A 27,095-nucleotide genomic window follows, 5' to 3' on the forward strand; every position below is an offset into this window, starting at 1 on the left:
AAAACAAATAAGGACAGAATTGCCTCAAGGCACATAATCACAAAATTTCAGATGGTGGGGATAATAAGAAGACCTTATAAAGTTTCCAGAGAGTAAAAAAGAGCCAACAAACAAAAGGCCAGTATCAGAACAGCATTGGACTTCTCAGCAGCAGCCCTGGAAACCAGAAGGCAGTGGGGTACAATGTTCAAAGGACAGAGAAGGTGATCACAAACCTCGAATTCCACTTAGACGAACTATTGAACAAATGGTAAAATAGAGAAAAGCTCAGATCTGCCAGGTCACTAAAATATACCTCACAGGTGCCCTGTCTCAGGAAGCTACACAGAGAGTAGCAAAATGAGGAAATAAACCAAGAGAGAGGAAGATCTAAGATCCAGAAAACAGAGAATCCAAAGAGGAGAGAGGGGAAAGGAGTGCCCATCCTGACATGGTCTAGGATGACAGCTGTGCCCCAGATCTAGAGGGCAACCAGCTGAGAGAGAAGCAGGAGCATGTAGGGCCCCTGAAGATGTATCTCGGAGAAAGACATTGAATTAATGGATTATTTGGTGTATTTACTTGGTGTTGGAGATGGGTTTTTAGTTTTCTTTGGAAATGGTTTGGGGATAGTTTGAGTATGTGTCAATTATAAGTGCGTAAAAAACTAAGCAGATGGAAAGCTTAGGTAATTATTAATTGAAGAAAAACAAAAAGTCATATGAGAAAGGGTATGCAATCATAACATACCAAATGACTCAGTTATGAATTACATTTTTTATAGCCAATAATGTACACATTAAATTTCAGTTTAACAAAACATCTTGACACAACTTTGTTAAGAGAATAATCTAGAAGGGATATAGAGAAGGGGGTGTGGCGCGTGAATTAAAAGAACTAAATCCTTGTTTCCTATCTTGTGAAGTGAAAAATTAAAATCTTGAAATGAAAAAATAAACTGTAAGCATGTGACCTAGAAATAGGACAGTAAACACATTAAGAAACAAATGAAGGAGTTGAGTGTGATTGCTTTGAGGTGTGAAGACTGGGCATCGGGAGGAATGAAGGATGGCTTTTCCTTGTTATGAGCCTCGTGGTAAACTGCATAATGAAGTCCTTTGATAAGAAAAAATAATTAAATAAAGAGCAGTATGCTAAAGAGGTGGCAGTCTCCCGTACGGCCTCGTTTATAACTGGCCTCACGACTGCTGTTCACAGTGGGGGCTTGGAGACAGCTTCATCACTGGGGCCAGTCATGAGGGATGTGGTGTCTTCTTTGAAGCCATCACGAGCTTACCATGATCTTTTTTTTTTTTTTTTTAAAGATTTATTTATTGGGCGCCTGGGTGGCTCAGTTGGTTAAGCGACTGCCTTCGGCTCAGGTCATGATCCTAGAGTCCCGGGATCGAGTCCCGCATCGGGCTCCCTGCTCAGCAGGGAGTCTGCTTCTCCCTCTGACCCTCTACCCTCTCATGCTCTCTCTCTATCTCATTCTCTCTCTCAAATAAATAAATAAAATCTTTAAAAAAAAAGATTTATTTACTTATTTGAGAGGAGGGGAAGGCAGAGGGAGAGGGAGAGAAAGTCTCAAGCAGACGCTGAGCTGAGTGTGGAGCCTGATGTGGGCCTCGATTTGGGGCTTGATCCCACAACCCTGAGATCATGACCTGAGCCAATACCAAGACTTGGTTGCTTAACCCACTGCACCACCCAGGCACCCAGGCGCCGATGTTCTTTCACTCTGTGGGTCAGTGGTCTGGGAACCAAGGGATGGAAAGGGGCATGGAGTCTCTCATTATACATTTAATGATAAACAAACATGCAAATAGCTCACAGGTATTTGGTTATTTCTTCTGGCTGAAAAACCTTTTTTTGAGCCCACTTTCCCCTCCAACTATTGCTCTATTTTTCTGCATCTGTTTATAGCCATGTTTCTCTTAGTAGTTGTCCATGGTCTTTAATTCTTCTCTCATTTTCCCTTGAACCCATTCCACTACAATACCAAAAACAGCTCTTCTCAAGATCTTTAATGGCCTCCTTGTTACTAATCCCATGGTGAATTCAGCTTTTATCTTACTTAATGTATTGGCCGTGTTTGACACAGTTGACAATACTGGATTCCCCCAGACACATTCTTTGCATGGCACGTGGCTTGCTCTCCAGGTTTCTTTCCACCATTGGCTGCTCCTTCTTTGTTTCTTTTGTGGGTTCCTCCTCATCTTCCCAGACTCATCATGTAGATGTGCCCAGGGCACAGTTGTCAGTCGACTTCTCTTCCTAGTACTTCCTATTACTCTTCTCTTAACCTACGCTCACTCCCTAGGCACATTCATGTGGTCTAATACTGCTTTCAATATGATCCAGAAGCTGAAGACTCCCAGTCTGCCAAGAATGGCTATTGTCTGTCCTTTCCAAACGTATCCAGCACCTGACCACTTCTTATCATCTCTCTTGCTACTCTTCTGGTCCAAGCCACTGAGATTTTCCATCTGGATTATTGCACTAGTCTCCTCACTAGTCTCCCTGCTTCTGCCTTTGCCCCTTTGCAGTCTATTTTGAAAACTTCAAGAGCAGGAGCAATCCTTTTAGAACTCAAGTCATACCATGCCCTTTCTCTGCTCACACTTCTTTTTTTTTTTTTTTTAAAGATTTTATTTATTTATTTGAGAGAGAGAATGAGAGAGAGAGAGAGAGAGAACATGAGAGGGGGGAGGGTCAGAGGAAGAAGCAGACTCCCCGCTGAGCAGGGAGTCCGATGTGGGACTCGATCCCGGGACTCCAGGATCATGACCTGAGCCGAAGGCAGTTGCTTAACCAACTGAGCCACCCAGGCGCCCTCTGCTCACACTTCTTCAATGGCTTCCTCTATGACTCTCCTTTCAGGGAGGCCATCTTTCTTTACATTTTTAATTGAATTTCTTTATAAAATTTTGAACTTATATGGTTAAATTATACGGCATCATGGCCTATCTTCTTGGTGGCATGCATCTTTACTCAGTAGAAAATGACATTGTAAGGGGCGTCTGGGTGGCCCAGTCGGTTGAACACCCGACTCTTTTTAAAAAAATTTTTTATTGTTATGTTAATCACCATACATTACATCATTAGTTTTGGATGTAGTGTTCCATGATTCATTGTTTGTGCATAACACCCAGTGCTCCACGCAGAATGTGCCCTCTTTAATACCCATCACCAGGCTAACCCATCCCCCACCCCCTCCCCTCTAGAACCCTCAGTTTGTTTTTCAGAGTTCATCGTCTCTCATGGTTGGTCTCCCCCTCCGATTTCCCCTCCTTCATTCTTCCCCTCCTGCTATCTTCTTCTTCTTTTTTTTTCTTAACATATATTGCATTATTTGTTTCAGAGGTACAGATCTGTGATTCAACAGTCTTGCACAATTCACAGCACTCGCCATAGCACATACCCTCCCCAGTGTCTATCACTCAGCCACCCCATCCCTCCCACACCCCACCACTCCAGCAACCCTCAGTTTGTTTCCTGAGATTAAGAATTCCTCATATCAGTGAGGTCATATGATACATGTCTTTCTCTGATTGATTTATTTCACTCAGCATAACACCCTCCAGTTCCATCCACGTCGTTGCAAATGGCAAGATCTCATTCCTTTTGATGGCTGCATAATATTCCATTTGAACACCCGACTCTTGATTTCAACTCAGGTCGTGATCTCAGGGTCCTGAGATCGAGTCCCGCATTGGGCTCTGTGCTGAGTGTGGAGCCTGCTTGAGATTCTCTCTCTCTCTCCCTCTGTCCCTCCCCCTGCTTGCACTTTCTCTCTCTCTTTCAAAAAAAAAAAAAAGAAAAGAAAGAAAAAAAGAAAATGACATTGTAAAATCAGTTGCTTTTTTTTTGGCCTCGAGTTTTATCTCATTAGGTTAATATTGCTACACACGCTTCCTTTTTAAACATTTTTTTCTGTCTGTTATCATATTAGTCAGACTAGCCTCAGCTATGCTGCAATAACATATAGATACCAAATATCTGTCCTTTTTTTTTTTTAAGATTTTATTTATTTATTTATTTATTTGACAGAGAGACACAGTGAGAGAGGGAACACAAGCAAGGGGATTGGGAGAGGGAGAAGCAGGCTTCCCGCCGAGCAGGGAGCCCGATGCGGGGCTCGATCCCAGGACCCTTGGGATCATGACCTGAGCCGAAGGCAGACGCTTAGCGACTGAGCCACCCAGGTGCCTTCGCCCAAATATCTGTTTTAACACAACATAGTTTTTTTCTCCCTCATATTAAGCATCCAAAGCCTGTTGTCAAGAAGGGGTCTGGCTGGTAGAAGACGGGGAAAGCTGGAGGGTCACATAGGGGCTTTCTACTGCTTTAGCCTGGAAGTGACAGCCATCTCTTGTTGTTCTCCCTTGGCCAGAACCATTCTTCCCTGTGCCCAGGAAGGAGGAGAATAAATGGCATTTGGGAACAAAAAGCAAGGTCTTACCTCAAGCACTTTTTAGGCTGCATGTGCCTGAGGGTCAAAGGGAGTAAGTGTACCATTGGGGACTTGTACCTATATTTTGGTTAGGACATATGCCTTATTATTTAAAATGACACCACCACCAAAACCATAAAACCATATTTATGTAATTCCCAAAGTCTGCTCTTTTCTTGTCCCCTGCTTCTGGTTTAGAGCGCGCGCGCGCGCGCGTGTGTGTGTGTGTGTGTGTGTGTGTGTGTGTGTCTCCCGTCCTTGCCCTCAGGCAACTTTACTGTGGAATTCCGCAGTTCTTCCAGTTCTTTTAAGCTTCACAACAGTCTTGAGACCTAATTATCTTCATTTTAGAGATTGAGACATGAAGGCTAGAGAGGTGACGTGTCTTATCCAAGGTCACGCCGCAAGCCAGTGGCTCAACCAGAATGAACAGTGCCAGGGTCCTGACTCCTGGCTTGGTTTCAGCGCTTATCCTGCATTCCTGGGGCCAGAGCCTCACAGAGAGAAAGGCGCCTTCCTCTTCCCGTCCAGCCCCGCAGCTCTTTGCTGCCCTCTCCTGACTTGCTCAGTTACGACAAGTGAGAAGGTCCCGCAATGAACCCCGTGGGCGCCGGCAGCTTCTAAGGTTACAGCCTTTGCCCTCTCTTCTTGACATTTCACACCCCATCCCCTCTGATTCCCAGGTGCTGGGACTAGTAAATATTCTTATTGATTAATGTTTCAGAGCAGCAACTCTGACGGAGGTGTTAGAGTACCCTAATGCATATACCCAACTCTATGCGGATGACTGCGCATGCGTAATCCTAAAGCCTCCTCAAAACTACACCATAGGAAGTGCTGTTAAGTCTCGTTTACAAGTAAGAAAACCCATGTGCAGAGAGAATGCTCCTGCTCTGATCCTCCCCATGGCCTCCCCACGTACGTTTATTTGGTTTGATTCTTTCCTTTGGAGTTGGAGTTACACTGAATCTTAGAGGCTGAGAGAATATTTCCTCTGCTGATTTGCTACCCCTCTGTATGCACAATATAAATTCATCCTCACAAATGCTCGCAGTGGGATCTGCCACAACAAACATTTTCATCTGTTCTTTCATTCCATAATTATTAAACGCTCACTGTGCCCTAGGCAGGGATCTATGAACAACACATAAATCCCAGCCCTCATAGAATGTACTAATACATTCCAGAGGGTCTAATATGCTGTCTTCCTAGTAGCTTCTCTGGATTTCCAAAGCCTGTGGATTTATGTTAGTAATTCCTTGTTTATGGTGTACAGGGTGAAGGTTACTAGAAGGGAGGAAAACTTCATTTCATTGGCGATAATCATTTTTTTCTGTTTTTAATCCTTTCCTCCTGTTGGCTGGAGAAAATTTCTTTCTGTTGGCTGGGAACATTTCCTGTTCCCTTTTGTTTCTCTCTTCCTGTTGATCCTCTAAAGACCTCTATACCCAATGGATCCTCTGGCCCCTTTGTAGGGCATCCTGATACCAGGTGCATCCTAATGGACCTAAGACATGTACTAAGGCCTGTGCTAAGTGCCTCCCCGACTCTAGTCCTCTCTACAACACTGCGAGTTTCTACAGTTGTGTATCATAGGAATAGATTTTTCTAAAACAAGTTAACTTCAAACTTTTATCTCAATTCTATTGATTTCTACTCTATTACTGTTTGAATTCTGAATATTCAGCATAGATTCAGTTAATCTTTAGATTTGACTGCCTCTTGCATGCCTGGGGCTTCAGTTATACATAACAGATGGAGACAAAATTCATCCCGGCTGAGAGGCGTTCATCACCACAGATGACCCGGTCTAGCCACTTTGGGCATCCAGATTTTGACTATGGTTGAGATTTACACAATCCAACTCTCTTTAACAGTACCTGCTGACAGCCAGATCAAGACGGAGTGCATGCTTCAAGAATCCCCTGTGCTCCACAAACATAGCAGTACTGGCTAAAACAAAAAGAGAAAACAGAAGGCATAGTGAGGCTTAAATACAAGACAAGCATTTTTGAAGATCCAAGCTGGCATAGAAAAACACAAACAGCAATCAGGGCTGAAAGGGTGGGTGGACTGGCAGGGTTTTGGATGCAGAGGCAGTCAGTGGTGGTATATGATCTAAAGTAGTCCCTGTGAGGGGCGCTGGGGTGGCTCAGTCGGATAAGCACCTGACTCTTGATTTCGGCTGAGGTCACGATCTCAGGGCTGTGAGATCAAGCCCTGCGTTGGGCCCAGCGCTGGGCATGGAGCCTGCTTAAGATTCTCTGTCTCCCTCTCTCCCTCAGCCTCCCCCACCCCCTGCCTCTCGTTCTCGCTCTCTAAAAAGAAAGTATTCCCTGTGATACGGGGAAGCAGAGGTAGGCTCCCTGACTGAAGCCCTGGGCTAGCGTGATATTCATTCCTTACCTCCCCCCCTGAGGGGAGGAGGCTAGAAATAAACCTGCTGCCAAATGCTGAAGGAGCAATGGCTCCTATCCAGCTCCAGGCGGGGAGAGAAAGATGAAACAGCCTTGTGACCAAGTGCTGAGTCAAGCTTCCCCTTGACCCAGCCTGGGTTGGCCACAGCCCATTGGCTCTGCAGGACAGTCCCTGTTGCTGCTCTTACTAGACCTGGACTTTGACTGGGGAACCCCAAAGCTGCTCAACAGGATAATTGAATATAGAGGTAAAGGAGAAGGGGGGAGCAGGGGAGGAGGAGGAGAGAGAACTGAAACAAACACACCGCCTCGTATCCCAGTCAGACTGTAAAGCAAGTAAAAAACTGATGGATAAAAGCTAATACTGAGGGGCGCCTGGGAGGCTCGGTCAGTAAGCGTCTGCCTTCAGCTCAGGACATGATCTCAGGGCCCTGGGATTGAGCCCCATGTTTGGCTCCCCTCTGAGTGGGGAGTCTGCTTCTCCCTCTCCCTCTGTTCCTCCTCCCGCTCGTGCTCTCTCTCTCTCAAATAAATAAATAATCTTAAAAAATAAAGCTAATACTGAGAGAAGCAGCCAACAAGGCAACAGTCAGAACATGGATTTGCTTCAGAAGAAATTGATTTTACAGAACAATCAGACAAGGCTTTAGAGTAAATATATGGATTATTTCAAAGAAATAAATGAAATCAAAACTTACATTAAAAATAAGCAATTACGGAAAAAAAGGCTGAAAATAAGAATGGAGAGATACAACAAAAGGCCAATTAGAATATTTGAAAGTAAAAAAATAGTCACTGAAATAAAAAACATGGGACTTTGAGGCACCGCTGGTGGGAATATAGTTGGGGCAACCTCTTTAGAGAGCAATTTGGTATTATTTAGTGATGTGGGAGATGCTCATCTAGGTGTACATCCTAGAGAAGCAGTTCTTAAACTTCAGCTTGTCTCAGAATCACCTGGAGGTATCATTAAAGCAAACCTCACTGGGCCCCACTTGCAGAGTTTCTAACGCAGTCGGTCTGGGGCCGAGGATTTGCATTCTGACATGTCCCTGGTGATGCTCTTGCTGTTAGCCAGATCACACTTTGAGAACCACTCACTGCTCTAGAAGCCTTTGGCAGAGGTGCAGGATGTGATGTGTATAAAAATGTTCGTTGTTAGGAATAGCAAAATGTAGAAACAATTTAAATGCTCCCCAGCAAGAGAATGAATAAGGAAATTGTGGGGTTTTGTTAATACAATGTAATATACACAGAAATTAAAATGAATGAACCAGAGATGCAAGTATAACAACAAATATATTTTTAAAGATTTTATTTATTCATCTGAGAGAGAGAGAGCATGAGCAGGGGGAGGAGCAGAGGGAGAAGCAGACCCCGTGCTGAGCAGGGAGCTGGAAGCCGGGCGTGATCCCAGGAACTGGAGATCACGACCTGAGCTGAAGGCAGACCCTTAATCATCTGAGCCACCCAGGCACCCCAACAAAAAATATTAAAAACCATATTCTGGGGGCACCTGGGTGGCTCAGTCGTTTAAGCGACTGCCTTCAGCTCAGGTCATGATCCTGAGGTCCTGGGATCGAGCCCCACATCGGGCTCCCTGCTCAGTGGGGAGTCTGCTTCTCCCTCTTCCTCTGCTGCTCCCACTGCTTGTGGTCGGTCTCAATCTCTCTCTCTGTCAAATAAGTAAATAAATAAATAAAATAAAAATATTCTGTGAAAAAAGCCAATTACGAAGTGATATATGGCGCTGGATACCATCTATATACATTTTAAAGGCATGCAAAACAAAACAACAAAATGTTTATGGATAGCAAATACCATAAATCATGCATGAGTGGGATAATTCCCAATTTATGATATTCGTTAATTGTGAGGAGGGGGTGAGGGTAATGGGACAGACACGGATAAACCGAGCGCCTCAACCGCGTTGTTTTTATCTATCTATCTATCTATCTATTATCTTTCTTTTTTTTTAAGATTTTATTTATTCATTTGACAGAGACACAGCGAGAGAGGGAACACAAGCAGGGGGAGTGGGAGAGGGAGAAGCAGGCTCCCCACTGAGCAGGGGGCCCGATGCGGGGCTCGATCCCAGGACCCTGGGACCATGACGTGAGCCGAAGGCAAGACGCTTAGCTGACTGAGCCGCCCAGGCGCCCCGATCTATTATCTTTCTATCATGTATCTATCATTAATTGTTTTCTTAGATTTTATTTATTTATTTCTTAGAGAGAGCACATGCCCAAGGGGAGAGAGAAGAGGGGGAGGGGGAGGGGGGAGGAGGAGAGAGACTCAGGCGGACTCCGCCCTGGGTGCAGAGCCTGACCCGGGGCTTGATCGCGTGAGCACAAGACCATGACCTGAGCCGAAACCAAGAATCAGACACTTAACTGACTGAGCCACTGAGGTGCCCCTTATTAATTGTAGTTTTTCAAAAAAAAGATCTTAAGTAAATATTGCTGTCCTAGTTCAGGGAGCTGTAACAGAATACCATTGACTGGGTGGCTTATAAACAACAGAGATTTATTTCTCATGGTCTGGAGGCTGGAATTCTTAGGAGGGAGGAGGGAGCCAGCCTGGATGGGTTCCGGTGAGAGCCCTCTTTTGGGTTACAGACTGCCGAATTCTTGTATTCTCAAATGGTGGAAAAAGGGCAAGACAACTCTCTGGCGTCTCTTTAATAAGGGCACGAATCCCATTCATAGGGGCTCCATCCTTATGACCAACTTCGTTCCTGAAGGCCTCTCCTCCTAATACCATCACAGTGGGCATTAGGATTTAACATAGGACTTTGGGGAGACGCAAACCTTCAGTCCATAACAATTGTCAAAAGCTAATATTTGATAAAGCTGGGTAGTGGGTATAGTGGGTAAAGTGATTATGTTTCTTCTTGTGTAGATATCAGAATTATGTCATGATAAAAATGTGTTAAAAAGAACACCTGCAAGAATACCAGGCCGGACTTTGCTTCTGGATGTTTTTAAGGCTGCAAATCATCATGTAGAGAAGATTGAGCCTCTCTTCTGGAAAAACAACTGCATCCAATTCTGTATCCTTCATGATGATGATATATAAAAGTACAACTACTGATTTCAAATCCCCACTCAGAGGAACTGATGAAGCCCCCCCAGCCTTTCCCTCCGGTCTGGGTTCCTCTTCCTCCGTCGGAGAGAGGCAGCTGCTCATCCTCCTCTGTGTTCTGGTTTCTGGGCTGGGATATTTGATTCTTTGGGCAAGAGCAAAATAAAAGGAATCTGATCATCTGCAGCCTCTTTTATTGCCCTCACTCACAGAGAAGTATTCTGCCTTTCATTGCTTGATTTTGGACTTCTAGGGTGTAAAACTGGGACAACGGAGTGACAGACTCAGGAAAACCCCCAAGGCTGGGTTGGTTTACACTGTAAAGGCAGAGTGTTGCTGGCAGAAGAGAGAATGTTCCCGAGGGAGAGAGGGGAAGAGGAGAAAGACAGGAACCAGGGGGGCTGGGGTGTGACAGCAGAGGTTTGGCATTTGCCTGTTTCCCTGGCTTTCCAGGTAGTTCTTTCTCGGCCAGCTGGTGTGGTGGTCTTCCCGGCGGCTTTGGACCAGCCTCAGATATCAGCGCCGAAGAGCAGGGGGCGGTTTGCTTTGCATTTTGGGAGAGGAAGCATCTCTGTCAGATTGGGTCAAATTGGGTCAGAGCTGAAAATTTTCCACTGTGCAGGGACATAGGTATGCCACTGTTCAACGTCCTTCCTGCCTCAAGCGGCCCAAAGTTCTATAGTGTGGCTGCCTCATGTCCAGTTAGGTGAGGGAGCTCTTCACTCTCGGTACCTCGTTTGTCTCTCACCACATCCTTGTCAGATGGTGTTATCTTCCAGCTTTATCGATGAGAAAATGGGCTCAGAGGGCCCGACCTGCTCAAGGTAACACATCCATCAAGAGGCTCATGTGGATTCAAATCCATGTCTGTGCTGTTTTACACTGAGCTGCATGGCACTAGGTTCTGGGGGATGCAGCTAAATGTAAGACATGGTCCTCTCGTCCAGGAGATTTCTCATTTATTTGGGGACACAAGCTACCTGCCCCTGAGGCATTTAGGCCAACGCAGTCATATGACGCAGAGAGAAACCCGTGTGTTTAGGAAATGTTCAAGGCCAGTCGTCCACAGGGTGCTGTTAGCTTTGGCTCAGCTGCCTCCTACGGTCAGAATAGGATCACACCCCTGATGTTCCTTTTGCTTTATAGTGAAATGATGTCATATTTCCTTTCTGGAGAAGAAAGATTACTCAGCCTGCAGATAATCATCAAATGCTCTGGAGGAAGTTCTTTGGAAGGAAGGCAATTTGGCTTTGCTACGTTCTGGATGAAAGTGAGTCTTAGTCACAACCTTTATTGGACTGTGAGCTCCTTCAGGATTCAGGCTGGGTCTTCCACGTCTGTACGGCACAGATCCTGGCCCAGAGAAGCTATGAGGTAACATCCGTTGTGGTCATTGTAGATTTTCCCCGCGGGGGTATAAAGGGCAGGCAGGTAGGGAGGGGATATCCGGCCCATTCTAGTGAAGGAAGGCTTCCTCGCGTCCGTCATAAATGTGGAAGTCTCAAGATTTCATTTCACCCTATACTAGAGTAGTTGGAGCCGAAGACGTTGGCAAAGAGTCCAGCTGGCGTGGAATCCTCCTCAGCAGGCCCCTCGTCCTGCAGTGATGTTTGTCCAGCTAGTCTACACACTTGGGATTCCCATGGAGCCTCCGTACATCCCCTGGGGCCGAGTTTTCCATGATTCATTATCTTCCTTCCTTTCTTGTCTGAGTGCTTCAAACCTCTTGGAGACCTGATCCCACGGGAGAATGGGACACCCGGGGGGTGGGATATGAGTCATCTTATAGCCAGTGACAACCCTTGTTTCTTCCTTTTCTAGTTCAGCTGACGGTGGATCTCCCTTTTCCATAGGTTCAGAGAAGCTGTGATCCTTGAATTTGGGGTCTGTGTCCCACAGTGAGATCCATGACCTACATTTGCCCCCAGCCCCAAGGTTCTGAGTATGTTAGGCCTCTGTGTTCCCCCCAGAGAAGAGATGGGGAAATAACAGGGGGCAGGTGAGTGGCTCTTTAGAGGCACCTGGAGAGAGGCTATATGGTTTCTGGTTTACACCAAAGCTGGAAGCTCGGAGCTCATACCCAGAGAGCATACAGAAGGTGGAGCATGGAAGAACACCATCTGCAAAGAGGTACCAGGTCTAGAGTAAGGATTCTTCTTCTTCTTCTTCTTCTTCTTCTTCTTTTTTTTGAGAAAGCATGAGGTGGGGAGAGAGTCAGAAGAAGAGGGAGAAAGAGAGAGTATCTTAAGCAGGCTCCACACTCAGCATGGAGGCCAACGTGGGACTTAGTCTCACGACCCTGAGATCATGACCTGAGCCGAAATCAAGAGTCTGACACACAACTGACTGAGCCACCTGGGTGCCCCTAGGGTAAGAATTCTTGATTTCAGTATAACCCAATCCTTTCTTCAGAGTTGCCCCAATTTGTCGTCTCATTTCTTCTTTTGAAAGTTCTTTTACTGAGTCATTGAGGTTTTAAATACCAACCCATTTTCCAAGCAAAGAAATAGAGGCACACAGAATTCGACTGGATTGCTTAAGGTCACATAGAGTAGGGGTGCCAAGTTTCCCTTCATTTCCCCTCCCTTTCCAGTCACCTAAAATTAACCTACAGTCTAAACAGAATCGGTTTGCTTGTTAATCAGCAGCGCCTTCAAGGCCATTCCCAGGGCCCCACTGAGACTGCCACCCCCTAGGCTCTCCCTTTACTGAAACTTGGCGGTAATCACATAGTCGGGGAGCAACAGAAGCAAGATTATAAGAAGGTCTTCCTGGGGTGTACCGTTAATGTTTTCAAAGAGTCTGCACGTCCGTTACCTCACTGATGTACTTAATATCCTGGGAGCCCGGAAAAGCAGGTATTATTCCCATTTAAAGATTAGGAGCTAGAAGCTCAGAAAAGTTCAATGCTCACTTTGGTTCCCTCTGCAGTAGTGGGCTCTCCAGCTCACCCTGGCACTGGGGTCTCTTTTGCACATCTGACTACAGAGATGTTCCATGTATTTTCTTCTGCCTCCATTTCCCGTGTGCTCCCGTTATGGGGAGGCTATACGTGAGTAGCCGTGAGGAACAGGTCATGCCTATTCAGTACTGAAGCTGCCAGAATAATTCGAGAAGCTCTCAGTTACTGATCAGATTTGGTGGTAGGAATGCTAAGCCCCGGGGAGGTGGCATCGTGGAAGGATGGTGGGCCGTGGGGTCAGGCTGGGCTGTATTCTCCTCTGGACTCTGTCACTTGTTAGCTGGTTGAAACAAGGCTCCTGGGAGCCTCACATGCCGGGTCCCTTTCTTCCCCTGCATAGCTACCTGACTTAGTCATCGAGGGCTCAGTGGACCAGAGTTTGAAAAGAGCTGAGATAGTACAGTTTTTCAGGAAGTTTAAAAGTAAGGTCAGTAGCTAAGAAAAGGAAATTATACATAAGATCACTTCCACCCATTCCGCCCACAGGCCAGTGGGAGCGGGCTAGTCCAGATCCACAGACATCTCGTGTCTTGGAGCTGATGGGTAGGAGGGTTGCAGAGACATCCACACCCACACAGGAGGGTGCTTCCTTCCAGAAGTCCTGGTGAGCTTCCTTGCTTTCTTGTTGCCTTGAGACCAGTAGCTGAATGTGGAAAGGAAATAGCACTCTGGCTCAGCAGGATGCTCAGAGCATGTACCCAGTCCTTTATTACATCACAATTTATTGCATGCAGATTACAAACGAGTGACTCCTTTTGGCACTGGCAACACAGTCGTGGACAAAGGCACTGTCTTCAAGGAGCTGTGTGTGTGCGTGCGTGCGTGCGTGTGTGTGTGTGTGTGTGTGTGATGTTATAGCCAAACAAATAAATGTCTAACAGATGACAGTGAGGCTGTGACAAAAATGTCAAGGCAAGAAGGGGGTTGGAGCGTGATGGAGCTGCACTTTCAGGCAGGCGGTCCGAACGGGCCTCTCTGCTAAAATAGCCTTATGCAGAGAATTGCAGGAAGTGCAGGAGGAAGCCACACAGGCAGAGAGAACAAAGACAATTAGGGCAAAGTCCCTGAACGCCACTTCCTGCTGTTTCCTTCCATCTTTAGACCAGCCCTGCAAATCTGCGTGTCGTGCCCCCCATGTGAAGATGAGAAAGCTGAGGCTCAGCAAGATCAAGGGATTTCCCAAGCTAGAGCTAGTCCCCGATGGTGCCAGAGCTGAGCTCCGCTCCCGATTGCAGAGGCGGTGCTGGGCACCCGGGCTGTCTGCACCCGGGTGGCGAGAGATGGGCCATGGCTGTCACGTTGCCACAGGAGCAGAGAAGTGGGCATGCCGTGAGCGGGGGCAAGGAGCCTAGCCTTTGCTGTCTGCCTCCTGGAGCCCACCCACCACTGCCTGCTTGCCCTGGGGTAGTGGCTGTTTCCCGAAATTTTTGTCTGCGTGCTAGTGAGCTCATTTGGCACTTCGTCTCACCACTGGTGACGAGCATCCCAGAGGCTAGGTGGAGAGAGCAGGGAGACAGGGAGCTGGTCACGTAGCTGCAAACAGCTGCAGGAATGCAGTTTGGATTTCCCTGCCTGAGCCCCAAACTGTTTTTCTGTATTTGTCAGGGAAAACCTTAGCCAAGGGAGCACCTTCTTTTGAGGACGTCAGATTAGGCCAAGCGCCTGTGCAGCCTCTGTCTGCATTCAGTCACGTTCATGATTGTCCCCTGTGACTGTCCCCTTCCCTGCTGGCTCTTGCTCCCTACGTGCACCTGGCTGATAAAGTTCTCTCAACCCAGAGAGGAGGCCCATGGGTTAATAGTCCCGGAGCCTGTGAAGCATCTCTCCCGCGGGCCCCTGAGTGCAGAGGAGTTAACCTCACAGGCAGGGCGGCTGCCTGGGTGCAGGGGTGTCCTACAGTGAAAGGCCATGGCAGAGCGAGGCGGCATGGCCCGAGTGGGGGGCACCGGCTCTTGGGTCAGGCCCGTCGGCGTTTGCGTCTATCTCTGTCATGTCCAAGTTCTTTGATCTGAGGCAAGTCACTTGCTGTCTCTGAGCTTGTTTTTTCAACGGCATGAAACCCAGGACAGTCCTACCTTGACAAAGCCTAGGTCATGGGATCGCAGCCTTGTTGTGGGGACAAAATGAGATGATCTAAGCCCCGCAGAATGTGGGCCATGGGAGGAGCTCGGTAGACATCCTCTCTTCCCTCGTTGGAGGGAGGCTCCTCTCCTACCAACAAAGGATTTGAGTGCTCTGAGGGGAGGCTCGGAGCCCAGAAAGCTTTCCTCATTGAACCCATCCCTGGTGACGTACACGATTCCATGAAAAATCCATTCAGTTGGGTTGGACATTGCCCTCCATCTAGTTTTTTTCATCACAGTTTGGTTAGGAGGTGGGGGACTTGGGGTATGAAGACACCGGAGTAGTCTGACACCTGAATGGGGTCCTGCTTCCTCTGTCTTCTCTCCCTGGTGGGGGCCCCACAGTCTCTTCTCACAGATTCATCTCCTCTGCTCCCTGGCCCACCCCACTCTCCTCTGCTGAACCTGGATTCTTATTATTGTTGTTATCTTTTAAAGACTTTATTTATCTGAGAGAGAGTGAGTACACACATGCACGAGAGCACGAGCAGGGCGGAGGGGCAGAGGAGAGAGAGAGAGAAACAGGTTCCCCGCGGAGCAGGGAGCCTGACATGGGACTGGATCCCAGGGCCCTGAGATCATAACCTGAGCCGCAGGCAGACGTTGAACCGACTGAGCCACCCAGGCGCCCTAGGATTAGAATTTTGTCAGTCAAGGATTTGATTTTTGTCCGTCAAGGATTATCTCGTCCCTCACTGTGATGTGGTTGGAAATTCTTTCTTGATCTTGCCTATCTCTCGCCTGCCTTAGGGGCCAGACTAACTGTCCCTGCTGTTCTCCCAGATGCATGAAAAGGAGCTCATCATGTTGCTGTGGTAGTCCTTGGACACTTCCTGTCTCCCCTGTAAGACTCTGGGCTCTTCAAGGGCAGGGCTCATGAACTCTTACGGATTTGGTGCCTAGTACAATGCCTGACACCCAGGAGCTCCTTGAAGAGAGCTTGACTGGGGAAGTGGCAGGAATCTAAGTCTGGGTAAACCACATCAGTAAATTATAGATTAATCCGTTTCAAATGCTATTGATTTCAAACTTTGCCAAGGGTTTGATAATTGTAAGAATCTTTCTTCCTTATTTATTTATTTTTTTGAATGTGTTTTCTTTCCTTTTTTCTTTCTTTCTTTCTTTTTTAATGAATGAGGGGGAATTAATATACATTAGTAAATGAAGTAATGGGACATCTATTCAAGTATTTTATGCATTTAAACTTTTTGAATGGTTTTCTCGGTATAAAGATTCAATCCATTTCACAGCTGGAGTTAGTGTCTTGGATCTCAAAGAACACAACTGGGTCTTGGGCAGCAGAGGAAGAGCTGATTCGATGATCCACACAATCATGTAGGTTAAATACTGGGCTTTTGGAAAACAAGACTTGGCTTCATTTTACTTTATTAAGTAGAGATTAGGGCCTGGGATGCGATGAAGACTGTTTATAACACAGCAAGTCAAGTCAGGCTTCTGCAGCATGTGTGTGCAGCGAGTATGTGTTAGGAAGGGCATCCAGGAAGGGTAGGCACTGCTCCTAAGCTGCTAGATTATAAGGCAGCTTGCAGAGGGGAGAAACGTGCAGGGATGGTGTCCTGGAATGTCCTGGAGCCAGCAGAAGCATAAAGTGTCTGGGGCTGTGAGGCAGTGATTTGGCCAGGAAGCCTGTGTTTACAGACCATTCGCTGTGGATTTAGGCATGGTGCAGATGCATGCAGGAATCTGAGGACTTTGACCTCTCCCTGACTGTATCTCTCTGTGCTTTCGTTGCCGGGAAATCATGGAATGTTGAAGCCAGCAGGAACGCGCTTAGTTATTTTTTTAGGGGAAGGAGCAAGAGTTTTAGACCTTGTCAACCTGAATTCAAATCCCAGTGTAGGCATTTGTGAGTGTAGGCAAGACATAATACCTTTCCAGAGAGTCCGAGATATTGAATAATTCCCCCGAGGTTACAGAACCAGGATGTCATTGTTTCAGTTATGTATTGCTGCTAATCAAGCCACTCCCAAACTTAGTGGCTTCAAGTAGCAACAATCCCTTATTTAGCTCAAAAATCAGCAATGTGGGGGACAGCCCAGCAGGGCAGGCTGGTGTCTGCTGGGTTAGCTTGGCTGGGGGCTGAGGATCTATTTCCCGGGTGGCTCAGTCACCTGGCCAGCTTGTCCGTGGGAGTTCAGCCCCAGCTGAGAGTGGGGAGCTTAGTTCCTTCCCACCATGGCCTTTCTGCAGGCGGCTTGGGTTTCCTCACACCCTGGTGCCTGCCTTCCAAGAAGTAGGAAGAGGAATCCATTTCTTAGGACCTGGGCTTGGAAACTGGCAGAGCATAACTTCTGTCTTATTCTGTAGACAAGCAGTCACCAAGCCCAGGTTCAAGGGAAGTGGCCACAGGCCCCGCTTTTCAATGAGAAAAGTGTCAAAGAACTTGGGGTTGTGATTTAAAACAGCCATATAATGGAGACCTTATATTCTTTCATTTAATCTAAAACAAGGTAGGAATTCATCTTATTTCTCTTATTCTTATTCACCTTGTGTTCATCTCACTCACCTCTTTTTTATTTTAAAAAAATTATTATTATTATTTAAAAATTTTTAATTCCAGTAGAGTTAACACACAATGTTATATTGGTTTCAGGTGTACATTGTAGTCACTCAACAGATCTATCCATTACTCAGTGCTCATCAGGATAGGTGCTCTCGTTAATCCCCATCACCTATTTCAGCCCCCCACCCCCCACCCCTCCGGGAACCATCTGTTTGTTCTCTATAATTAAGAGTCTATTTCTTGGTTTTTCCTCCCTGCCCACTTTGTTCATTTGCTTTGTTTCTTAAATTCCACATATGAGTGAAATTGTATGGTCTCTGTCTCTCTCTGACGGACATTTCACTTAGCACTCTACTCTTTAGATCCATGTGTGTTGTTGCAAATGGCGAGATTTCATTCTTTTTGGTGGCTGAGTAATATTCCATTGTATGTATATCCACCACATCTTCTTTATCCATTCCTCAGTCGATGGACATTTGGGCTGTTTCCACAGTTTGGCTATTGTAGGTGAGGCCGCAATAAACATTGGGGTGTATGTATCCCTTTGAATTAGTGTTTTTGTTTTCTTTGGGTAAATGCCCAGTAGTAGAATTATTGGATACTAGGGTAGTTCTATTTTTAATTTTTTGAGGAATCGCCATACTTTTTTCCACAGTGGCTGTACCAGTTTGCATTCCCAACACCTCTTTTTTTTATTATCTGCTTTTAAAAAAGGAATTTTTAGTGATTTGCCCGTGGTCACACATCTCAAGTTGACGTTGGAACTTGGATTCAAACGCAATCCTGTTGATTCTGTCTCTCTCTCGCTCTCTCTCTTTTTTAAAGATTTTATTTATTTGAAGAGAGAGAGAACACAGAGGGAAAGTGAGAGGGAGAAGCCAACTCCCCGCTAAGCAGAGAGCCCCACGTGGGGATCCCAGGACCCCGAGATCATGACCTGAGACAAAGGCAGACGCCCAACCTACTGAGCCACCCAGGTGCCCCGATTCTGTCTCTGAATAGCCCCGCTCACTCCCCATGCCTCGTGCCTGTGGCCATCATCACCCCATGCTATGACCTGCAAAACCTCCCCACTTGGCTTTCTGTGTCCCTTCTTAATCCTTCCACCACAAGCCAAAGCTGCCTTGGCACAGCAAACTTGGTCCTTATGAAGGGCAGAGGGCTTAGCTTGCTCCTCTGTTTAAGCGCCTCAGGCTCAACAAGAGCCATTTTCCCTCCATACTCGACTCCAGGAGAAGTCAACATTAAAATTTTTCTCTACTGTGTATTGACCCAAACATGGTGCTAAATGCTTTAGAGGGATTATCTATTGTAAAATCGCACTAGTCTACTAGTTAAATTCTTTTGCATTTAAAGCCAGGTATGCTTGATCAGGAAGCCAAGATTTTAACTTCCATGGTAACCTGTATGTACTTAAAATTTCCCAAATGCATGGTGTTCTCTCTGGTATCTGGGATTTTATACCTGCTGTGTTCCTTCTCTCTCTTTTTTTTCAAGATTTTATTTATTTATGGGAGGGTAGGGAGGAGGGAGAAGCAGACTCCCCACTGAGCAGGGAGCCCGACAAGGGGCTCCATCCCAGGACTCTGGGATCATGACCTGAGGGGAAGACAGGTGCTTAACTGGCTGAGCCGCCCAGGCGCCCCCTTGCTGTGCTCTCTTTACTTCTCTTTTATCTCACTCACTTAGCCTTATCTTCCAGGTTCCGATTGAGACAACACTTCCTCCAGGAAGTGTTCTTGGATTCCTCCAGACTGGGGGAGCTTCCCTGTTATTTCCTCCCATAATATCACCATCTATATCCAGCACTTAAAAATTTTTTTTGAAGATTTTATTTATTTGACAGAGAGAGACGCAGTGAGAGAGGGAACACAAGCAGGGGGAGTGGCAGAGGGAGAAGCAGGCTTCCCACTGAGCAGGGAGCCCGATGCGGGGCTCGATCCCAGGACCCAGGGACCATGACCTGAGCCGAAGGCAGACGCCTAACAACTGAGCCACCCAGGTGCCCCCAGCACTTTAAATTTTGTACTGAAATTGTCTGTTTTCTGGAGCTCCTCCACAGACTATATATTCTTTGAGGGCAGGGACAGTGACTGGACTTTGCTTTCCTCTTCCAAAATGAAAGATGTCCTAGTGCACCATCCTCACTGGTTTTCTTGGAGTTGTCTTCGTCTATGAGGCCATGAGTGTCCTGACTTCCACTCCCACATATGCTGCCATATGCCCAAAACTGGACCCACGTAACAGAGTTTGTCATGGTGGGCTTTGCTGGGGTGCATGAAGCACGCCTCCTCTTCTTTACACTCTTCCTCACCATGTACCTGTTCACCTTGGTGGAGAACTTGGCCATCATCTTGGTGGTGGCTTTGAACCATCGGCTACGTAGACCCATGTATTTCTTCCTGACGCACTTGTCCTGCCTTGAAATTTGGTACACGTCAGTGACAGTGCCTAAGATGCTGGCTGGTTTTATTGGGGTAGGTGGCGGCAAGAATATCTCCTATGCTGGCTGCCTGTCTCAGCTCTTCATCTTTACCTTCCTGGGAGCAACCGAGTGTTTCCTACTGGCTGCCATGGCCTATGACCGCTATGTGGCCATTTGTATGCCTCTCCGATATGGGGCCTTGGTGTCGTGGGGCACCTGCGTCCGTCTGGCAGCTGCTTGTTGGCTGGTGGGCCTCTTTACACCTGTTTTGCCCATCTACCTCATGTCCCAGCTGACATTCTGTGGCCCCAATGTCATCGACCACTTCTTCTGTGATGCCTCACCCCTGCTAGCCTTGTCCTGCTCAGATGTCACCCTGAAGGAGACCACAGACTTCCTAGTCTCCCTGGCAGTGCTCCTGGCCTCCTCTACGGTCATTTCTGTGTCCTATGGCAACATCGTCTGGACGTTGTTGCATATCCGTTCGGCCGCTGAGCGTAGAAAGGCCTTCTCCACTTGTGCAGCTCACCTGACCGTGGTGAGCCTCTTCTATGGCACTCTTTTCTTTATGTATGTCCGGACAAAAGTGGCCTCCTCCTTCAACTTCAACAAGGTGGTGTCTGTCTTCTACTCCATTGTCACGCCAATGCTCAACCCCCTCATCTACAGTCTTCGGAACAAGGAGGTGAAGGGAGCTCTGGGCCGAGCCTTTTCCCTCAGGTCTTGGAAAGGTCAGTGAGGAAGCAAGTGAGGACCTAGTTTTCTTGTCTTGGCTTTTCAGAAGGAGGGCTGTGGGACAGAGCAGTGCCCTGGGTAGCCAGGAGTTATGGATTAGGTATTAGTTAAGGTAAAATATTAATCTGCTGTAACAAGAGACACCTAACTGTAATGCGGCTTAAAGAGGGGAGATTCCCTCTTTCCTGCACCCGTCCAAGGTGAGTGCTCCAGGTTGGTGAGTGGTTCTGCTCAACAGGCATTCAAAGACCCAAGTTCCTTCCATCTGTAGGGTCAACATCTCTTAAGATGTTAGCAAACTAAGGGCGGTAGGCCAAATTCAACTCAGCACTTGTTTTTAATGACCTGTGAGCTAAGAATGGTTTTTATACTTTCAATGTTTGATTGTAAACAAATCAAAAGTAGAATAATATTTCATGATTCATAATCATATTATAAAGTTAAAAATTTCAGTGTCCATAAATCAAGTTTTACTAAAATACAGTCACATCATATATGTTGTCTATGGCTCCTTTTGTGCTACAATGACCGAGTTGAGTAGTTGTGACAGAGACCATTTGCCTATCCCCGATCTAGGGCCTTCTTGTTATTTACATGGTCAACACAGGGTCCCAGGGGGCAAGAAGGGTGAGGATAGATCACAGAAGAAGCAAACCTCATGTCTTAAAGTTTCTCCACTAGATGTAGAAACCGTCATTTCTACTCACCTCTGTTGGTAAGAAGCTAGCCATAGTCATGTCTAATTGCCAGGGTGCTAAAAATAGTCCATAGCTAAGCAGCCAGGTACCCAGCCCCAATTTGATTATTGTGGAGAAAAAGGAAAGAACAAATTTTGGCAGACAACCAGCAGGTTCCACCACAAAGTCCTCAGAACCACAGCTGATTTTCCACTGTGATCCATGTACTTATTTTCTTCGAAGCTACATTGCCTTATTTGAAATATAGACCCACCTGCCCTCTTTACCAAACTGTGCTTTGAAAATGCATTTAAGAAGATCTGTATGGCAATGTCAGCTCACTTGAAGTAAGGCTTAAAAGACAATTATAATTCAAGTCATTCCCTACACTTAGATAGTTGTACTCTTAAAAACATTTACGATCACCATTTGAATGTTCATTCCAGAAACTACAGTGTATGGAAGAGAAAAGTGCAGAGCTTGACTGGGTTGGGGGAAGGACAGATTTTCTGTGATGGTGTTTCTCACCTGGCCAAGAATCAACAGATGATATGATGGTGCCCACAGCATCTACGCCCCTGCCCCACCCAGTGTCTTAGCTGTTGCTTAATGGTTAGTAGAGAGGGCACAAATCACACATTTTGAAAACCATTTCATCTGGTGAAAATTATATATAATTTATTGAATATTATATATGTGCTTTATATTCTTTTGGATGATGGCAAGATACATAAACAGTGCAAAGATGAGAACCTTTCAGAATCAGAAATAAGAATTCATATGAGTGAAATAAAAGTAGAACTTCAGACACCTGACCTGAGTAGATTTGAACACAAAATGCATTTGACTTTTAGGTTTCTGGCTGAGGGAAACAAAGCAAATCATACCGGGTATATAAGAGTTCTCCAGAGAAACAGAACCAATAAGATCTATCTATCTATCATCTATCATTATAATGATAATGATATAACTATCTATTTATTTAGATAGATTGAGAGATTTATTATAGGTATTGGCTCACACAATATGGAGGCTGAGAAGTCCCATGATCTGTCATCTGCAAGCTGGAGAACCAAGAAAATCAGTGGTGTAATTCAGTCTGACCTGAAGGTTTGAGAACAAGGGGAACATATGGGGTAAGTTGTGGTCTGACATTGAAGGCCCAAGAATCAGGGTCTCTAATGTCGAAGGGCAAGAGAAGATGGATGTCCCAGCACCAGCCAAGAGAACAAATTTTCCCTTCTTGCTCCTTTTTGTTCATCCAGGCCCTCGATGGACTAGATGATGCCCACCTGTATTGGTGATAGCAATCTTCTTTATTCAGTCTACTTCTTCAAGTGCTATCTCTTCAGAAAAACTCTCGCACACACCGCAAAAATAATATTTTAATGACCGTCCGAGCATCCCTTAGCCCAGTGGAGTTGACATATAGAATGAACCTTCATACCGGGTCATGTCATTTTCATTTATGGTTCCAGAAAGAACTCAAATTCGAACAGAATGCTTTCTGGATTTTGACTCTAAGAACAACGCTATGGGAAGTATTGGTAAAGCTTACAATTTTGAGCTTGTGGAAGATAAATTACTTAAAATGGTAAAAACACGGGGGCATACTTTTAGAAAGGATCCTAAGTATGTAAAAGTGAGTCTTGCTTTAATGAAGTCTGATATGAGAAACTGAACTGATAATATAATATTATAGGTCAACTATACTTCAATAAAAAAAAAGAAAAAACTGAAAAATAGAGGCCTCATGAGTGTGAGTATTTACACTGTAAAGCAATCACTCCCTTCAAAAAAGACCCACCTACCAGAATCTGAAGTGCTTGTGAGGTGGCATGATATTTGTAGGTATTGACAGCAAAAGTTTTTCTTTTTAATTAATTAATCAGCTTCTGGCTTTGTATTTTGCATTATAATCGACAAAATACCATATTACTTTCAGGTGTACAACATGGTGATTCAACATTTTTATCCATTATGAAATGATCACCTTGATAGGTCTCGTTACCATCAGTCAAAGGTAGAACAATGTTAATAACTATATTCCTTATGCTGTACATTACATCCCAGTGACTTATTTTAAACTGGAAATTTCGACAGCTGAAGATTTTAAACCCGCTATTAATGGTAGATCATTCTGCAATGAAGATAAATTATGAAATCATGACAGGAAAGTATGTATTCTTGTAAATAGGGCATTTCTGAGAATATAATTCCTTCTTTGGGGGATACCAAAGAGACCCAGAGGTACCCAGAGAATGTCACAATGAATAATTTGAGAGAAGTAAGACTTGTTTTTTTTTTCATTTTTTAAATTTAAATTCCATTAATAACGTAATGTATTATTGGTTTCCTAGGTAGAGGTCAGTGATTCTTCAGTCTTATATAATACCCAGTGCTCATTACATCACGGGCTCTCCTTAATAAGACTTGTTTTTTAATAATTTTTTAAAATTTTATTTTTATTTATTTATTTGAGAGAGACAGAGAGATAGCAAGAGGGAGCACGACGGGGCAGGTAAGGACAGCAGAGGGAGAAGCAGACTCCCCTCTGACCAGGGAGCCTGATTTGGGCTCAATTACAGGACCCTGGGATCATGACCTGATCTGAAGGCAGTCGCTTAACCAACTGAGCCACCCAGGTGCCCCAAGAGAAGTAAGACTTACTAAGACAGAATGCTGTAAAGAATACTGTTCAACTTGTTTTGTCCATTCTGGGTACCTAGATGGTAATTTAATTGTTAGCTAGGGGCTACATGGGAGCCATCCTGGAGAAGGTCCTTTGACTTGGGACTTGGTGTGAGTGACAGGATCTACATACTGAAATCAGAACTCTACACTTCGCTGTGTACCATCATGTAACCATTGTTGAAGACTTTGATGCTGGTCTATGGGACCCCCTTCTATGGTTCCACAGTCTTTTTATCCTTTACACCTGTGTTGGGATTCCCATTCCTTTTTTCGGAGGTCTTACTCTATGGTTGGTCTCTTGCTTTTCAATTTTCACATGTGAAATCCTTGGAAATCCTTGACTTCCAAGCTGTTTGTCAAAACACTGGCTTTGGCTGTGGGATGCTACAGCTTTCTGTTTATTATTTTTTCTGTAATTTTCTTTTTTTAATGTTTCAATTTTTTAAATATAGATTTTAGAACAGTTTTCTGTTTCTCTAAATTGAGTCTTTTCTACCTATATCCTTGTTTCCATCGGTGGCTTCATTGTCGTGATCTACATATCATTCTTGGTCAGTAAGATAGGAGCATTTTAAACCCCTTTTGACAGGAACTTAAAATGGATCTCATTGCCCAGAAATGTGGATGCTTCGGGACCTTGAGACCATCTGTGTAGTGCCATCAGCTCTGTCCCTCCCCAGAGAGCACTCCAGGAGCACTAACATTTAACTAATTGATGCCCAAAACTTTGTGGGCTTCATTAGCACCCCCACACTCCCAAGGAAGTCGAGAGGCTTTATTTATTTAAAGATTTTATTTATTTATTCATGAGAGACAGAGAGAGAGAGAGAGAGAGAGAGAGAGAGAGAGAGGCAGAGAGAGAGAAAGGCAGAGGGAGAAGCAGGCTCCCAAGGAGCAGGGAGCCCGATGCGGGACTCGATCCCAGGACTCCAGGATCATGACCTGAGCCGAAGGCAGACGCTTAACCATCTGAGCCACCCAGGCGCCCTCGAGGGGCTTTATTTAGAGCAGACTCTTCTCTAGTGGTTGCTCAGCTGGGTCTGCGCCAGTCACCTGTCCTCATCTACCCAAAGGTAAGTGGCCAGCCAGAGCAGGTGCAGGTTGTTAAAACAGTTAGTTCCACAAGAGATATATTCAGTTTACTCCGATCAGGTTGGGTTGGAAATGTTAGATCACAAATTTTGCAAGGGCTCCACTTCAGCCGTTCTGAATGTCCCTCCCCAGGGCATAGCTTGGAGCAAAGGTCTCATAAAAGTTTCAGTTATTCAGCAAAGAGTCAAGACATCCAGGTTTGCCACTCTGTATAATTTTATTGAACTACTTAACAAATACTTGTTTAGTTCTCACTATGGGCCAGGTATATCGTCAATGCTTTATAAATTCTAATTCATTTACTCCTCATTGATAACCCCACAAAGTTGGTGCTGTTACCTCCCTTTGCACATGAGGAAAATGTTGTACAGAGAAGTAATGTAACTTGTCCAAAGTCTCACAGCTAAGGAAACAGAGAACTAGGTCTTTAAACTTGTTCATCTAACTGCACAATGATGCCCGGGTATACTGGTCCCTTCTTGGCATCATTTCCCTCGTAAAAGGACAGGGTGGTTGGATGACTTTAAATACCTACCTTTGAGTGTTTAGTATGTGCTGGGCTCTCCCCACATTTTCTCACTTCATCCTCACATCAACCCAGAGGGAGCCTTATAGTCTCATTCTATGTCGGTGGAACCTGAGGCTCAGAGAGGTTAAGCCACACCCCGAGGTTCACACAGCAGTAACATGGAGGAGCCAGGAGGCTCTGAGCCAGGACTCTCTGACTCCATCCGACCACTCTACCTCGCTGCCTCCTCTGCAAGATCTCCTCCAATACTAGCTTTGCAGATGTTGACTTATTCGTTCACCAAACAGCTCTTCTGTCTCCACTCCACACCAGGCACTGGCTGGCTGCCGAGTGGCCACAGGATGAATGAGACCAGATGCTTCCATCGAGGACAACATTATTGCAAACATGTCTCATGTCCCTCTGACGGTAGAAGCCGCTAAGTGATGAGGAGGGGTCCAGACCAGTGTCACAGGGCGTGTTGTCCTGGTGGCCAGCCCAGGGAGGGCATCCTTGGGAACGCGGCACTCCCCAGAGTCTGCTTCTGACCTCGCCTGAGAGGATGCCTGCCAAGCATTTGTTCTTTTGTGTTCTTCTCGGGGTGGAGAATGATGATATAGCATTTGGGAAAGAAGAGGCAGGACATGAGGCCTGCTCCTGATGCTAAGATTGCAAAGACCTCTATGGCCACCGTGTCCTTGCCTTGAGTGCTCATGTGGGCAGGGAGGAAGGAGGCTCAGACACAGGAGCACACACACATGCTAAGAGTGATATGCTTTGCTTCGTTGAAGGTGTCAGGCAGCCGGTGGGCAGGGAAGGCCACCAGCAAGCTGACCAGCCCTAGCAGACCCAAGTAACCCAGCATGGCATAGAACAGTTCCAAGGAGCCCTCACCACACTTTACTGTCATCGTGGATCTAGGCTCAGTAGAGTTCACAGGCCGCGGGGGCCTCTGATCACCCAGAGCGTACACAAGGTTGCCTGGACCAGGGAACAGACAATGGGGACGATGCTAGGGAGAACCGGCCCCGCCCACCTCCTAATCCGGGTGTCCGGCTGGTGGCATGGAAGGCTGCCACCGCCATGAGGGTCTTGGCCAGCACAGTGGACACACAGGCTGTGAAGGTGACCCCAAAACCTGCTTGGCGCATAGCACAGGTGAAGGGTCCTGGGTGCCCGATGAATAGGAAGGGGCAGAGGAAACAGAAGGCCAAGAAGGACAGCAAAAGGTAGCTGAGCTGGTGGTTATCGGCTCGGCCGATGGGGGTGTGGTGGTGCCGGATGAAGATGCCTAAGATGGCCAGGGCAAGGAGGAAGAGCAGGGCTGTGCAGACCACCAACACTGCGCTGAGGGGCTTGTGGTGGGACAGGAAGTCAAGCATTTTGGGGATGCACAGACTCTGCCCCATATTGGGCCAC

The 27,095-nt window shown here is 46.1% G+C and overlaps 1 protein-coding gene across 1 annotated transcript; it reads left to right on the forward strand.

The window, feature by feature from the left end:
• The first annotated feature begins 19,755 nt into the window (after positions 1-19,755).
• On the forward strand, positions 19,756-20,709 carry LOC113913763 (olfactory receptor 6Q1). Its single transcript, XM_027577970.1, has one exon. It carries the CDS (start codon positions 19,756-19,758, stop codon positions 20,707-20,709), a length of 954 nt encoding a protein of 317 aa, XP_027433771.1.
• The last annotated feature ends 6,386 nt before the right edge of the window (positions 20,710-27,095 follow it).

This window comes from Zalophus californianus, chromosome 11 (genome assembly GCF_009762305.2).
Source record: "Zalophus californianus isolate mZalCal1 chromosome 11, mZalCal1.pri.v2, whole genome shotgun sequence".
Taxonomy (NCBI): Eukaryota; Metazoa; Chordata; class Mammalia; order Carnivora; family Otariidae; genus Zalophus; species Zalophus californianus.